The 17309-nt window shown below is 34.5% G+C and overlaps 1 protein-coding gene across 3 annotated transcripts in view; it reads right to left on the minus strand.

Annotated features, from left to right (window-relative positions):
* Nucleotides 1-17309, minus strand: part of LOC143226193 (MOB kinase activator 2-like) — a 140473-nt gene that overhangs the window by 46144 nt on the left and 77020 nt on the right. Inside the window, exons 1-2 of one of the 3 annotated variants that reach the window (XM_076456842.1) lie at nt 4867-5288; nt 4482-4586 (exon numbers count right to left, since the gene is read on the minus strand). The exons of 1 other annotated variant lie outside the window; for it this stretch is intronic. Coding sequence is in view for 1 of the 2 variants with exons in the window: in XM_076456840.1 (XP_076312955.1) it covers nt 4867-4910 (44 nt within the window). In the remaining variant the exon portion in view is untranslated. Of the gene's footprint in view, nt 1-4481; nt 4587-4866; nt 5290-17309 lie in introns of those variants that run through there. One more of the 3 variants, XM_076456840.1, reaches the window with a different exon arrangement.

A 17309-nucleotide genomic window follows, 5' to 3' on the forward strand; every position in this document is an offset into this window, starting at 1 on the left:
ATAGTAGCTGCCTTTGTTTCGGTTCGGGAAGAACACCTATATTGGCCCGTCTCTTAGCAACAGTTGAGTCAAAATGAACGGTAGTTAGTGTGGAGTTAATGTCTGCAACCAGGACCTAAAGCATCGTGACGTGACTACTGATTACCCTGCAGTTGTGAAGAACCTTTATTCTTACAAAGGTAGACATAGTTACGTTTGTGTTAATATAATTTATTTTATGAAGTTTGTAACAGTGTAAGTACCACAAAGTGATCAATGTTCGAGAATAATTAAAGACTAGAAGGCATTTAAGATGAAAATGAAAAAAAGTACCGTCTTGTCTCGTGGTGCCTCCTGGCGCATAACAGATTCTGCCGTTACTATTCTTGTAGTGAAAATCACACAATGGGATATCTGCACTCTGCGCACTGCGGGAATCAAATCCCATATTTTCTTGTATGTCTCTAATCCCACCGGGAGACCAATACGTATTGTGTGTTTAAGTTTAGTTAAATCTGTAAAGTGATTTATTGTTAAGAACATTACATATGGCGCCTAATGTTTACTAAAAAAGACTCAGTTTTTGGTCATAGCGCATACGTTCATAAAAACAACACATCAAAATTAGTAGCGATAAAATTAAAACAGAGCCACAAGAAAAGGTAAATAAACGTAGTTTCAAAACAACAATATACATTTTTACCTGAGCATTTATTTTGTTTTTTGTTTTTTTAATTTCGCACAAAGCTATTCGAGGGCTATCTGTGCTAGCCGTCCCTAATTTAGCAGTGTAAGACTAGAGGGAAGGCAGCTAGTCATCACCACCCACCGCCAACTCTTGGGCTACTCTTTACCAACGAATAGTGGGATTGACCGTCACATTATAACGCCCCCACGGCTGAAAGGGCGAGCATGTTTGGCGCGACGGGGATGCGAACCCGCGACCCTCAGATTACGAGGTTGCACGCCTTAACACGCTTGGCCATGCCGGGCCGCCAGAGCATTTAAAACAAGTTTTGTCTCTTAAGATACAGTTTAAATTCTGAAAATTAATGAAGCATTGAAAACGAATATAAGTTTTAGGCATAGCCACTCCTAATTTAAAACTGGTGAGAAAATGGAAGGCCACCAGTCATTGGCCCGTCGTTTCAATGGGAACTCTCAAACGGATGGCATAATGGAATATCGAAGTTATCAAATCGGAAGTACGAAACATTTCTACAAACATTAATTTATTCACAACCCAGCAATTAACGATAATAACCAACTGTTTTATTGTTTGCAATACTAAAAAAGACCATGCAAAGTTTATTAAAATAATGTATACATCACAAAGTCCCACCAATCACGGTGCAAAATCAAAAGTACGCTCTTAAGTATTTTTGATTCACACAATAATATGAACTGTTAATTGATTAAACAAAGGTAGACTACACCCTATACTCGATGGTGTGTATAACATGAACTGACGACAGACGGCTTTCTTGTGATCACAACGGGTGTGGATTTCTTTTAACTGTAAAGCGTAAGTATGGCACTTTGACAATATGAGCGATAAAGACTAAAAAACGTGAAATAGATGGATAAAGGATTTTTTTCATTATGTGACAGGTGTGGTTTATGTAAACATCACACTAGGGGTGCCATTATATTTGTATTTAAAATGACAAAACATAGTGGTCAGGATTTTGTTACCATAACAGATTAAAGACGAATGACAACAAGTACTAAACACACACACGTCAGGATAAGTACCAACACACATTTCCCTTTCATCACCCCAGCTTTTAAAGAACCAACCAATCACGGACATATCTTTAAAGCTCGAATGATAAACGTTTAAAAAGTATGTACTCCCTAAAGACAGGTGCTATTCCGCCTCATTAGGTGGCGTTTATAAAAGTAATTACATTAATTACAGCGGGTAGGATTTCAACAAAAGTATTACAGTTTTCCAGAAAGTACTAAATGGACCATTTCTTTCTGTAGCTCACACTGCGTGTAACAGAAAATTGTGAAATAATTACGTTAGAAGTACTAAATTATTATAATAAAACTCAGACTGTTAAAAATTTAAATTAACTAAAATAATATCAAACAACAATGGTATGTACAACGTTAACTCTAAGACAGGGTCTGCTTTTTGGTGGCGTTCATTCGATTATCTATTGCCATTCAATAATGCTACGGAAAAAAAAATGTTCGTTGTTTATAACAAAGCAAGTTCGTCCTAAAACAAGAAGTCGGAAATCCATTATTTTTTAACACTCCTACGAAAAGACGTTTCTAGTCCTGATTTCTCCAAGCCCGTTCCCCTGGCTGTGGTTTTGCTAGATAGTAGATAGGGACAGTGGGAATCTCGTTAATCCATTCATTAATGGATTTAAATGGCAATTTCATTTAAATACAAAATTATTAGCCAAATATTAATAGCCTTTCAAGTTGCTCTGGGGCCTATTAGGCCCCACTTTTCGTAGGAATTTTAACTATGCTATACAAAAGACCAGTTGTCGCCAGTACAAAAACACAAACAAATAGCAATTACAGGCGAGATGTAATCGTGATATACGTTGATTCTTTACAAATCCAAGAATGACTTAGAAAGTAAAACAACTATTTCCCAAGGTAAAGAGCGCGCTCTCAATCAGTCCTGACTAATTCGGAAATAATGTGGTTAATATTATCACAGTTTTGGTATAATACCTTTCTGGAAGTGTTTTTACATAATAATACTCATACCTGGAATAGGTTATTGTTTATATCAAATTACATCCCATAGAAAATATTAATTACAGATGAAATTCTGAAATTAAAATTTCAAATAAGTTGCATTAAAAACAGCTGTTTAAGTGTCGATAACAAACAAAAATGAACAAATGTTATTTCTTTGTTAAAGAAGAAAGAAATTGTCCATGTTATACGATATTTTGAAAACAAAACATTTAGTATATATAATACTATGGACCGTAGAAAAAAGCGAGTGTCGATAAAAACATACTTTAAGTTTTATAGCTTCAAGCTTCTTTTTAAGTATTCAACCGACTAATGAGTAACGCTTCCCTCCTGACACACGTGTCTTAGTTTTGCTCAACAGGGTTGGCATATTAAGTCTTAAACAAGATCTATGACGTCAATACAGAACTATTACAGGTTGAAACTGAAAAGCATCCTGTTCTCCTTAATTAAAGTGGGACAAAAAATCAAATCTTCCTGTATGAAACAATCATTTTAATATTGGTACTATTGCTAGGTTTAAAAAGAATGCAACTCGATGAAATATACCTGACTAAAATAGGTAAACGTCCGCACACTCAAGTTTAAAATAAGTGCTCATGTTGAGTTCAAAAACGAGCGATACTGCCATACATGCAAACAATGGCAACAAACCGGTTTTGTTCAACGACTGGAAAAAACAATGTTATGAAGTAACAAAGACAATAGTCAAAACTGAAAAATGTACAAGTTAAAGCACGATTTATTTTTTTCTTAATTCAACATTTATAACTCCTCGTAAATACTTCTATCAAAATAAGGTAAAATTTTCAAAATAAACTTGATACTGATTATTCATATAGTGTGAAGAACAAACTAGCAGTATTCATGATAGAAAATTAAAATACTGTCAAATTTGATTGGTTACTACATTTCAAAGTGGTTGTCTTTAGTCTCCGTTTTTTCCTTCTCTTTTTTCTCGTCTACCACTTATAATATTGGTATGCCATTGAATTTTAGGTTATTATAATCATACACATAATCATAGCAAATAAATAACACTAATATACGAACAAATAAATATTATCTCCACAATCCACATATCTATTACGATGTTTAGATACAGTCTCAACAATTGCAATATAATAACCAAGTTTCCTGCTTTAAGTATTAACCAAGTTTTCTGATAAGACTGAATATAATCAGTACAAAAGTTCAGGTTTAAAATTATTTTCAAATAATTAATGCTTACGTTAAGTTCGGTCACGAAAAACGTTGGCTTACGTCGTACCCTAAGTAAATGGTTTAACTATAACCGTCTTACCTTAAACTACTTCATTCTACAACAGAAGACTCACATTTCCTGCTTAAAGTTAAAAGAAAAATGTATAGAACTTTCCAATCCGACACAGAATTGTTAAGCTATGTAATGTATTTCACGGTTCAGGTGTTCTACTTACTTATGAATTTAAAATTAATAAAATAGTTTATTACCATCCAGTAATCTTACACTTTACAGGAAGAGTTCCACTTGATTCACATACTGGTGAATAAATACGCTTACGAACCCAGTATTGATGTTACTCAGTTTAATTACTTTAATTTTAAAGCTATTCTATGACGAACAGTTTTAATTATTCAACAAACCCCAAATTGTTTAAAGGCAATTTTCGACCTAAAATGATTTAGAAAAACAACAATTAAAGAAGTTAAAATGTGATAATTATCTCAACACTGATAACAGTACACGTGAATTTAAATTTTTTTTTTGCCTTCCGTCAATGAATTACCTCAGCTCTTTCCATAGTCTTATTAAAATAAATTAAACGTTTTAATTCATTTTCTTATAAGTTGTAACCAAACCGGAAGTTTTCTCTGTCAACTCACCAACTTTACTGCAAAGACAAAAGACGAACATAAAAATATGCCCAAAAGTTTAGGTAACAACTCGAAAACGTAAATCCAACTCAACAAACTTTCTAATAGAGACAGACTGTCGACGGTGAGTAAATATTAGTGGATATTGATTAACGTGGTAATTTGTCGTCGGTGGGTAAATATTTGTGGGCGTTTACAGACAGGATATTTCAAAATTCAAGTGTATTTCTCTATTGTTTCATGACTGTCTCTCAAAACAGAAAGAAAGAAAATAAAAATAATGCAGAAAGTACTTACCATACAAAATTGAGAACAAACATTCCGTTGAAAAAATGTTTCATGAAGTTAGCTTAAGTACAGAAATTAAGCACCCACGAAGGGGGTGAGCTACTTTTTTGCCAAACTTCCAAAGCCAGTAAAGGCGATGTCCAATATTTATTATGTAGAACGCAATTGAGTACAGCCTGATTTAAAATATTTTGGTTAATCGATCTTTTACGACTGTTGATATTCCTCAATAGACTCGGTTAGTCTCTTCTCATGTGAACGACAAAAAAATTACTTCACTTCAATCAAGATTTAAATCTGTAAATAACAGTGATGGTTACACAAACCAAAACCTCTTACGGTCTTGAGTCACTCTATTCGTTTAACCGTTTTATCAAGCCTTGTTTCTGGAGGAAGTCTCCACTAGCCTCTGACGTCATTGAGACGAAGTAAAATCAAGAGCTCGAGCCAAAACGTGGTTGTACAATAAGCAATCAGGTGATGTGAGTGTGCCAGCGGCAAAATGGGCGGTCTGGACGAGTCTATGAATCATCACTTGAAAGGGAGGCAGGTATGGTTATCGTCAAATCGTAAAGTAAAACGGGGTTGATTTAACAAAGTTCTATTATTGAATTACCAAAAAGACAAGTTATCTTTGAGCATCAGTTTCCTTCAGTAAGTTACTGTATAACTATTAAACTTTATAAAACTCAGCATCGGTTTTTCAAACCTTAAATCTTTAACCGAATGCAAAATTTCTTACACAAATCTAAATGAAATTTCAGATAGCCTCAAGTTGCACATTCATCCAACCTTAGTATCTCACACTTGAATAATAATAAAACCGTTTTATAATAAATATACTAACATCTTCATCACCTAACGCTTTTTTAACAAGTTCAATTCGTTGTTAACTACTTTTCAATGTGACAGGATTCACATCCACTACGGTATTATGTGGAATTATTCACACTTTACTATTCAGAGTTAAAATTATAATTCAATCCACAGCCATCATTACGTATAGTTGCTTTCACTACCACATTTTACCACTGCACAAAGAAACAGGTTTTACACCTACTACAGCATCAGGTGGTAGGCTTCACAGTTACTACAGTAATGCATACGCATACCTGTTAGTTACTACTTTCTTTACTTAAAAAGGTGAATGTTTTAACTTTGAGAACTTTCGATGGTTCTTAAAAACACACATTTCTTTCTACTTTGTGTAGTTATAATTAAATTTTAGTCAAGTTCCTTTCGTAGTAGTGACATTTGTTTCAGCTTATTCGCTTATGGCGTGAGTTTTTTCTTGGGAAAGTGATTGCTGTAAACCAGAACAAGAATCTTTCACACTGATGACTCAGATTGTATCTTCCAGATATATCATCCATTATCGTCTATTAAGAGCTACATACGATAAACTTCGGACGATGTTCAAGAGCCGCAAGACATGAACAAATATTACATACATTTTTTATTGTTACAAGTCATGCCCACTAAAACTAACATTGTCATCACTGGCTTGTACGATTACCGATTCTCCAGCACAATTCCTTTGTAATCCTTGCTGATACGAAATTTCTTTAATTCCCGACTCAAATCCAACATTAAAATTAGGATTTAAATTCTTTAATATATTTACTCACCATGAACATTAAACTTACATTTAAATCCAGTGGACTCTCAGTTTATACCCAGTAAATAGTCATAAAGCTTGAAAATGTTTTAATTTTACTTTTATATTAATTTTGATGCAGAAAGGAGCTCAGCCAACATATTTCCGAAAGCCGCACATTATATGTCAAAGAGCCGCAGTTTGGCCACCTCTGTTCTATTAGAACTATCCTCAGTAATGGGGGTAGTGTAGGAGCGCAAGGAGAAACAGCGTTATAGAACATTGTATACAATGCTATGTTCTCTTGGTCTTAACAGAGTTCTTCACAAGTTTTAATCTTAATTACAGGCCTAACTCTGGAACAGAGAGTGATTTTTAGCGAGATATATTCAGTAAAGGTAGGGTCTATCACCATGTTTTGTCATTTCTTTGACTGACTTAAAGAAATATTACTTTTGTATTTCGCTATTTCTTTATGTTTGATCTCTATCTTCAAATTTAGATAAATTACATAACACATTTATTTGTGGGAACTACTTGAAAGGTGTGCGTAAGAATACTTCACTACTTCTTCAAGCGGCAATTTTCAAACCTTCTTACACTTTATACAATGCAAAATTTGTGGAATCGAACTTATTACCTCACATGTGTTAGTGGCATAAATAAAGATTACCGGAAAAGAAAACCATACTTCATTGTAATCATAAAATGTACATTCGAACGGAACGTGGCAAAATTAAAAAAAAAAATCAAATAGAAAGTATTGACAAGTAATGAAACACACTGTGCCAAATAACGAAACTTACAATCTTGACTTAATTATCGACCATTAGAATTAAGTAACAAGATGAAGTTCAGCCTCTGACGAAAATGTTGGTACATCCTACATGTCTACTATTTTGTTAACATAAAACGAGGAAGAATAGCAAGCTTGGGAAAGGAAAAAGTAGATGTTAGTATTAGGGATTATTTTGTTCTTGCTCTAAGTCACCAGTAAGAGATTGCTTTGTTTTTCCCTCACTCCACATTCTGATTTCAGTTTTACTATAAATTAGTATTGTCACATAGTATATTTAGCCTATATCCCGGGCCGAAATACAAATCTTAAAGTTTAACATTTCATTGAAAGTTTGCATTTCATTTAAAGATTCAATAATAAAGCATATGATCACACAAATAAATGTATGAAGTACACACCTGTCTAAATTTAGCACAAAACTTGTCTTGAATACTAACGGGATTTCTGATGATGTTTGTAAAGCCTAAATATATCAGTTTTTCGCTTGCTGTAAAATACAGTTGTCTTCAAGGTTCTAAACACACAATGCAGCTTTTAAACTTTGACAACCTGAAGCCTTACGGCAAAAGATACGTCTACTTTCTTTTTATTGGTTCGAGAGGTTTGGGTTTTTTGAATATCGCGTAAAGCTACACGAGAACTATCTCCGCTAGCCATCCCTAATTTAGCAGTGTAAGACTAGAAAGAAGGCAGCTAGTCATCACCACTCACCGTCAACTCTTGGGCTACTCTTTTATCAACGAACAGTGGGATTGGCCGTCACATTAAAACGCCCTAACGGTTGAAAAGGCAATCATGTTTGGTGTGACGGGGATTCGAACCCGCGACCTTCATATTATGAGTCGAGTGTCTTAACCACCTGGCCATGCCGGGCGTTTATTGGTTCGAACAAGTTGTATTTAATGAGCGTGTTTTTACTTTGCTGCAAGGAGCTTTTATCTGCAAAGTTTTACTTCGATGTCACGCATACATTGCAACGACTTTGACGACCAAACAATATTGATGTGATTCATTACTAAGGCTTGCACCCGGTTAAAAATAACCGATTAACAATCGGTTAAGACTTGTTACTGCTTAACCGTTAATCGATCTCGATAATCGCAAATAATCGGCTAAGCTAGTTGTATGAGCGATAATGGCAGATCGAGTCACTCGATGGTAAAAAAAAAAATATTGCCCTGCGTTACGTACATAATTATATATTTCTTTTTCGAAGTATTTTCAGGCATTTTATGTGGCATTTTAGTTTACATTGGGAGAATTTGGTGTGCAATATACCAATTATATCATAAAATATTATTGATAGGGGAAAACTTCGAAAACTACGCTGTTGCTACGTCGTGATTAATTATTCTATTATTTACGTCATAATTACTTCTTTTATAATTATTTCTTTTATAACATTATGGCATTATATTATTAAATATACTCAAGGAATGTTCTAAATTGATAAAAATGGTTGTCACCTTCTGAAAGCATTGTAAAAATGACTTTGAAGTGGGGTTCCAAAGGGGATTATTTTCACTAAAAGTCGTAAAAATGTGTGAATCAGATGACGTAGATATATTCTTGCGCAAGTAATTTGGCTCGGGTTTAATCGATAGCTTCTATGATATTGCGCATTGTCACCAAATTTTGAACAGACGGAACTAAATAAATAGCGTTTACCACTGAACTATATTTTTTTTACCACAAAAATGGGGAAAGGTTCTAAAAAAAGGAAATCTAATGTTTGGGAACACTTCGATAAAAATACTGCTGGTGCTAAATGTAAAATATGTACTAAAGAGTTGAAATGTATTGGTGGGTCAACTTTTGTTTTACCATCTACGTGTGATGCATGGTATTGACCCTAACACTGAGGGCACTGTTCAACGACCATTGGATGCTTTCATCAAGAAACCTGACATTGATGAAGAGATTGCGAAGTTAGCTAGTCTGGATGGGCTGAGCTTTAAACAGATTGCATCTAGCCACTTTATACAAGAAAGCCTCAAGAAAAAGAAATATGATAAACCTGTACCAACCAGTGTTTCAGGCGTGAAAAAAAATAGTAGCGAATTATGCTTTACAGAAAAAGCAAGAATTACGCAGTTATTTTCAAGCCCAGGTTGAGTCTGGTGCTAGATATTCCTTGACCATTGATGAATATACGTCAATTCAAAACAGACGTTACATCAATATCAATGTTCATAGTGATGAAAAGCACTGGTCTCTAGGATTAACAAAAATCTGTGGATCTTTAACAAGTGCTAGAACAATATAAATTGTATCCAGGAAACTTGAAGATTTTGGTCTATGCCTCAACCATCATATTGTCGGATGTACAACAGATGGGGCTTCAGTCATGGTCAAATTTGGAAATGATATTAGCCCCTTTCACCAGCAATGTGTCGCACACACTATACACTTGGCAGTTTGTGATGTATTATATGCAAAAAGGAAGGAGGTCAAGGAACATGAGGGTGAGAAAGAAGATGAGAATTTAGAAGCTGCAAGTGACAATGAAACAGAGAGTGATAATGAAGATGTTGAAAGCTGTTTTACTTTTGAACAAATAAAGGATATTGATGATTCAGATGGTAAGATTCAGAAAAATTTTCAACAAGTGATTGACAAAGTCAGAAATATATGCAAACTCTTTAGAAAGTCACCATTAAAAAACGAAAAATTGCAGGACTTCATTAAAGGTGAATTTGGAAAAGAACTGAAATTGTCTCTTGACTGTAAAACAAGATGGGACAGTATATTGATAATAATAGAAAGATTTGTGAAGGTTATTGGATGGGGTAGAATAATTTCTTTTGTTTCATACATTAAGAAAAAATCAAAACATTCGTTAAGTACAATAGTTTATTTCAATCTGAGACGGGTAAGAATGTTTGTCAAGAAGCACAATATTTCAGACCATGAGGAAAGTATAGTTTTGTTTTTTTTAAATTCTTAACTATCATTTTTAGTTGATTGTTCCTTGGTTTAGAATTTTTGCGCAAAAAAAAAAACAATGGGTTATCTGCGCATAGTTTTTCTTATAATTTGGAGATGACAGACTAGATGGAAAGTATAAAGTCAACATTATACACCATCAACTCTTGGGGTACTGTTGTGTCACGTGACCGTCGCTCTTAAGCGCAACAACGGCCCAAAGTGTGGAGTGCGTTTTTGTGACAACGGGTCACAATCATCTAAATTCAATTTCACTAATTATGACACCAATATAACATCAGTATGGCTCGTAAGGGGTGAAAAAGAAAGTAAATGATTATATCAGAAAAACACGTAGGTTCAAGAAAATTTGATAGAAAGTGATAAAAACCCAATAATCCGAGCACTTTCAAAAGGTGGACCTTTCTTCTTCAGGAACAAAGATTTTGGAACTTAATAAACTCCCACTACAATGGTGCACACTCCGCCAAACGTTGTTGTGAAGAAGGGAGTCAAAGGTTTGTAAACGCACCAGCACTGAAAAGGAAACCCTTGTAACTTTCTTCACTGTAAGCGCCACTGGGAATTCTCTGCTTCCCCCTGTAACGATTTATTTTCGTATTCATTTTAACCAGCAAGATACACAAGGTTCACCCTCAGGGACATCCAAATTAGCATATACAGTGGTCTGTGGCTTCAGAAAGTTTCGCTGAAGTCATGAAAACTTCATTCATCCTTCACAGATTACAAAAGAGAGACCATCACTTCTGAGATAAGAGTCATGACAGCCACCTGTCAACTGAAGTGACTGAATCAATCAAACAAAATAAAGTGACAATTCTCATCTTTTCCTCATACTCTAGCAACAAGATGCAACTTCTTGGTGTGGAAATTTATAAATCATTAAAAACCTACTACATCCAGGTCGTAGATCTTTGGATAAATACAATCATGGGAAATCCTTAACATTGTAGGTAGTTACAGGTTGAGTTGATATTCCCTATCATTATAAAATGACCTCAACAAATATCACTGCAGGCTTCTGGAAAATAGGAATATTTCCACTTCATTCTGAAACATGCTGTACACTGTAGTAACTAATTAGAACATCTGATAATTCTTCAGATGCAGCTGTTCTCTCAATCATCCTGGAACTCCCTCCATATCCAGTCAGAAGCTGAATCTTCAATCGATCAACAAACTTCCAGCTCCACCATTGCACAGCATGCTTTTCCTTCTAATCACGTGATTAACCAGAAGAAAATTAAGGAACCGATTCCTGAAGATGGGTTTAAAAGCCCAATAGAATTCAAAAGATACCCAAAAGCCGAAGAGTAGAGAATAAAGAAGCCTGATTCAGAGGGAAAAGTAGGATTGCAGCTGAAACCCCGGAAAACCAAATATCACACACACACACACACACACACAAAACTGAAATAAGCTGCACGTGAGACAAAGAAACCTTACAGGAGACTATTCAGGAAGTACGACAGAAAATATCAAAAGAACACGGAACAAGTAGATGAGGAGGAAAAGGCATTTTCCACCCCAAATCCCAGTTGTCTGTTTTATGTGGTTCTAAATTTCTCTTGTGTATTCATTTTATAAAAATAAATTTGCTTGAATAGAGGCCAAGTAGTGGTCGAAGTATTTATTTATATTGAGCTATTTAATGTTCAAAACCACGAAGTTATGACGAAAAACAACTTTCGTGTCTCATTGTACCCCCCTCTGCCCCCTACTCAGGAGCGATAGTAACAATAAAAGTTTAAGTGGAATCAATCAATTATAAATATGCAATTTAGCAGTATAAAGAAAATGGATTAGAATGAAAGTAAGTGGTTGGTTCATTTACATTTCTCTTGCAGCATTTCTAACGTCAGCTGTGAAGACCTGACTCCTTGCAGGACCATTATACCAAACTACTTCGACAAAACATTTACCTACTAAGTACGAATAAAATGTTGGGTTTCAACATTCATGTTTCACATTTGTAACAGGGAAAGAATGAAACTATCTGGAAGGTAAATGAAGAAAACATTATAAAACAGTCGTATGGGAATGACATAAATGAACACTTATTTTCAAGATATTTTTCATGTATCAATACTTCACACTCACCCATAAATATGTGTTTTCAGACTTTTTCTTTAGCGTTGTTTTCTACTCTATGCATCTTTTAAAATATTATTAAAATTACTGTTGTGAAACTATGTTTTAATATTTTAATTTATAAATTGTGTATTGTTTGTTAGAGGGAGTTCTGCCACGTCATGGTAATGACGTGTGACGCCTAGAAAATTCCCGAGTGTCTGCATCTGATTTGATGTTTTAATTTTTCTCGAGACTTAGGGAAACACAAATATTATAGTGAAACCACGTAGACGTTAATCAGGAAGTTGGCTGGGCAGTAAGGTGATTCAGTGTGCACGTGTTTCTGTTGTAGATACGAGAGGGAAAATTAGCCAGTAACTGTTCAGTTAATTTGTAAGTTAGGCATAGATCTTTGTTTCCTTTAATTCGTAAAACCACGTAACCATAAAGTTTTTATTTGAAGAAATAAAGCATGGTTAAGGCGCTTGACTCGCAATCTGATGGTCACGGATTCAAACCCCCGTCCCACCAATGGTGCTCGTACTTTTATCAGTTGGAGAGTTATATGTGACGGTCAAATCCTATTATTCGTTGGTAAAAAAATAGCTCAAGAGTTGGCGGTGGGTGGTGATAACTAACTGCCTTCCCTCTAGTCTTTCACTGCTAAATTAGGGGACGGCTAGCGCAGATAGCTCTCGTGTAACTTTGCACGAAATAAAAAAACATTAAGTGGACTAAATGTTGCATTATTTGTACAAAATAACCAAAAAGATTGCGCCGAGCGATACTTACCGTCACACCGTTAAAATATGTACACTTGACTTTGTAAAATTTAATATTCATAAGGTAATTTATACATTCGTATATTAACCAACTAGTTGCACACTCAGCAAGTTAAGTCGTGACCCAAACGGCATTTTTGTTGACACAAAAACTTGGTAGTCTCTATCTTTAGCAAATTGCTGCAATTCATCACATACTAAAGCTATTTACAGAAAAAAATTATTATAAGCACACTAACAAAACAGAATTTAAAAGTCATTGCATAACAAATAAGCAAGAAGTCAATGATGTTGAGCATTTATTTGTGTGTTGCTTCAACTGCAGTTAAAAATTTGTGTTTGTACGTTTTGTATGTGTTTTAACATGTTTAACACTACTGTCGAAACCACTTTCCCATCAATATGCTAATAAAGTACAATGTTCATATTTGTGAAGAACATTATGAACATTAAACACATTTCTTATTGCGTTATTTCAGAACAGTGTTTATTTCATTTAATTAATCCTTACTTCGTCTAAACACCTAGGAGATAAAATATCAACTACACTGAATCCGTGATAAAATAATCCTTAGAATACTCATAAAACAACTCCAACGTATACCAAGAAAACCCCTCATAGACGCGGAGAACTGTCTTATAAAAACATTTCTCGACAGGGTATATTACCTTTTATTTACTTCAACTAAAATAAATTATATATATAAATGAAAGTAAAAAACATTACGCCTTGACGAGAGTGAATTATCTTCTATATGTCGAATAACAACTACTGATAGTAAATACATATATACACACAAGTCATATCCCAGCCGACCTGAAGAGCTCTAATAAGTGAAAGGCCTAGAAGATATGTTGGTTGACATATGAACAGTCTTCTTTACTTTTATTCCCAAGTTTTTATTAATAAAATAAAATGGAACCTCAGGACTAATGATTAGTAGTGTTAAAAATAATTCTAATTTATTATATAACTTCCAATATAATTTATACACACAATTAAAATTAAAATACCAAAAGTATAAGACAATTTAACAACTTATCTATGCCACAGTATACTGTCTCATTAACTAATTACCACTAACGTTTTTTCTTAACTTCTTTATCTCACGGGTTTAATCGTGTATAAAAGAAAAACTGAATGTGGACTTTGGTGATGTCATCAACGAGACATAAGAGTGTACTCTCTGCAAGACAAAAATAAAGTTGTGTAAAAATTCCACATTATACACGAAGACAGGTAAGTCGCAATAGGCAAGAAACTAGAAAAGGTGCAAATTAAAATCAAACTTTCGAAAAGCGAACAAACGAAGTTTTACCACCACCACCATCCCTTCTAGTTTCACTTTTTTAGCTTCTTACTAGGTTAGAGTTATACCTAAAAGATAACAGTGCTGCTCAACGCCGTTTGAAGATAATGTTATCATATGTCTTTCCCACGGGAAAGTGAAAACCTGACAAAGTTCCTTCCAGTGGCCACTAAGTGGATTTAATATACAATTTTATAGTTTCACCCAATTCCCAGTGACTCCTCTGCTGTTTTAAGCCAAGCACAATACGTACAAATAGTCCTTGAGATTATCTATTTTCGCTCCACCTCACGAACTGATTACATTACATTGAATAACGATAATCCTACACAACACTCCAAACACTTTGGATGACCTGTATAAACTCAAAGTCGCGGAAAGTAAATGGATAATATCACGTAACTGATGTATGTGTGAAGGTTAACATACACGTGCCTCCCTCTAACCAAGGAAACTTGATCAGTATGTCTGATATAGAAACTGGTAATACTATCAGGCTATGGGTAGCTACTTTGCACTTCCTATAAAATCATATATATATATACACACACACACACACACACACACACGAGTGGTATTAATAAATAAATGTAAACTGATGCATGCGATATCCTACTTTTACGATAAGTCGGCTTGCAATATTATCACTGAAAGTCAAGTAGAAGTAACATTGCTTACAAGGCAGTTTGCACGAAAACCATTAAACGGCAACTGGGAGAAAATTAAACATGGTGGTAATGTTGTTTGGAGCTAGTTATTTCTACCTTTTGTGATTGGGAAGTCTGTCCATGCACATTAATCAGCAACTTTATGTAGTGCACGTTGTTCGTTTTTTTCTTTTCTAAGTATTAAGGAGTATCTACCAATTATTGAACAAAGTGACGCAATCATGTTTGGGACAGCCGGAGCTAATGTTTTTTTTAATCTATCACCCAGTTTCTATGACAATCGAACATTTACATGTCTCGAGACCAAACCGGTGTTTCTCACACGCCAGTAAGGTTACTTCCTTCTTTTAAAACAACGTAAAGTATCTGACGATTGCTCTTTATTATGTGTGTTTCGTTCTCGTTCATATTAATAAGTACGCATTACACACAGTGGCTGGCAATATCCGAGTTTTTATAAAGATTATTTCTATATTAACGACCAATGGTGAATCCAGGGGGAGAGCCCACGACACCCGAGCCCCCCCACACACATTTTTTGGCGACAATAATAAATGTGTATTTACAAATACCCATTTTATGTATTTGCAGACTCATCATGCCCATCTTTGGTTTGCATTCATTTGGTAACTTCATTCTTCCAGCCGTATGCAAATACATGCTGAACAGAGGAAGAGAAAGCTAGTGAAGCCAATACAACTCCTTTTAAATCGATTATGGATCTGCCACTGACGACCTCTGACAATAAATAACCTACTTTACGATGCTTGACTTTATGAATGATTTCAATGGAATCTGGGTGTGATGACGTAACCAGTGATATTATATCAAAGATTTATTTGAGCAAAATATTTCCTACTAAAGCAAGAATAAACTCTCTTGTCATTTCATTTTATATGGAATCCAAAATGCTGTTAGTTGCTGAAATATCCTTTCGTTAAATACGGTATTCAAGTATTTCATTCGAAATCAATTTATCACTTTTTTCGAATATTAAATGCTGTTATTTGTAGACGACATATTTTGTCTTATCTGTAAAACACTAAATAGCTAAACTTTGTAAGAAAGGTAAAATTGCCAAGGTAAAAGACTGTACAAACACGAAAAAAAAAAAAGATCAACAGTCAATCATATCTTTCATTAAAAACCAAATAACACTTTGTAATTACACCCAAACTATTGCTTTGTCTTTCGCAATCACATTGTTATTATTCACAGTGCTGCTGTCACCTTGCATGTGTAGGCTCATACAACCTAAGTAAAAACGTAATTATAAGAAATCATAATTATTGCAAAGTTTCTATTTGCTTGTTTGTAATTTCCACATGTGCAATAACGTATCCATCAGGTGATCACAAGTTTTCGTTCATGAACTGTTTCAGCATGTGCAACAATGCTGCTACTCACATTTATTGATATATTGTTACACGAGCTAATAATATTGTCAAGGTTATTTATTTCCATATTTAACATGGACGACACTATTGCCACCTAGCGGAAGCGTGTTTTAAACTTGATAATTTTATATACCATTACACAAACAGTAACGACAAGATGTAGTGTAACTTCTGCTTGATGGATATTCTTATACAAAACACACACATTAACATGCTACTTTTTGAAACTTCACAATAGAACTTTATGTAATTATTTTTTAAAGACTTCACTCTGTCTTAACTGTGGGAATTCACGTCTTACTTATTAATATAAAAACAGTTCGCGCTCCAGTGTAGAAAACCATTCTGGGCGTTATAGCTTTTAAGATTCTGCTATTGTTACTTCATAGTTCACTGCACACTAGCACTAAACAGTTTCTTATATTCGGCTGAGTTATTACTATTAATTCACACTACTACTTTACACAGTAGAAAACCAGAAAGTGTATTTACATACGGGTACGGTCAATGGTACAAGATAAACATACTCGTACAATACTGAATAAATATAGCATCATGGTTATAAACCATGAAATGTCAGTTATTTAAAAATACTAACAAGGCAACAAAACGAGTATGTGTTTCTTAAGCACAACAACCACAACAGGTCCTATTGATCAATGTTAAGACAAAGCTAGTACGACCACATATTATTCAGCACATAGTAAACAGGCGTAATACAAACAATAGCCGGAAACATCCAGTAATTTGGAGACACGATTCTGGGCACCTCAATAACCACTTTTTCTGGTTGTTACTTTCTAACTTCAAGCACGATAACAAACACAAAACTTTACGTTTAAAATGTAATTGAATATTAAAGTAAGACGTAAATGTTTTG

This window comes from Tachypleus tridentatus, chromosome 9 (assembly GCF_004210375.1).
Source record: "Tachypleus tridentatus isolate NWPU-2018 chromosome 9, ASM421037v1, whole genome shotgun sequence".
Lineage (NCBI taxonomy): Eukaryota > Metazoa > Arthropoda > Merostomata > Xiphosura > Limulidae > Tachypleus > Tachypleus tridentatus.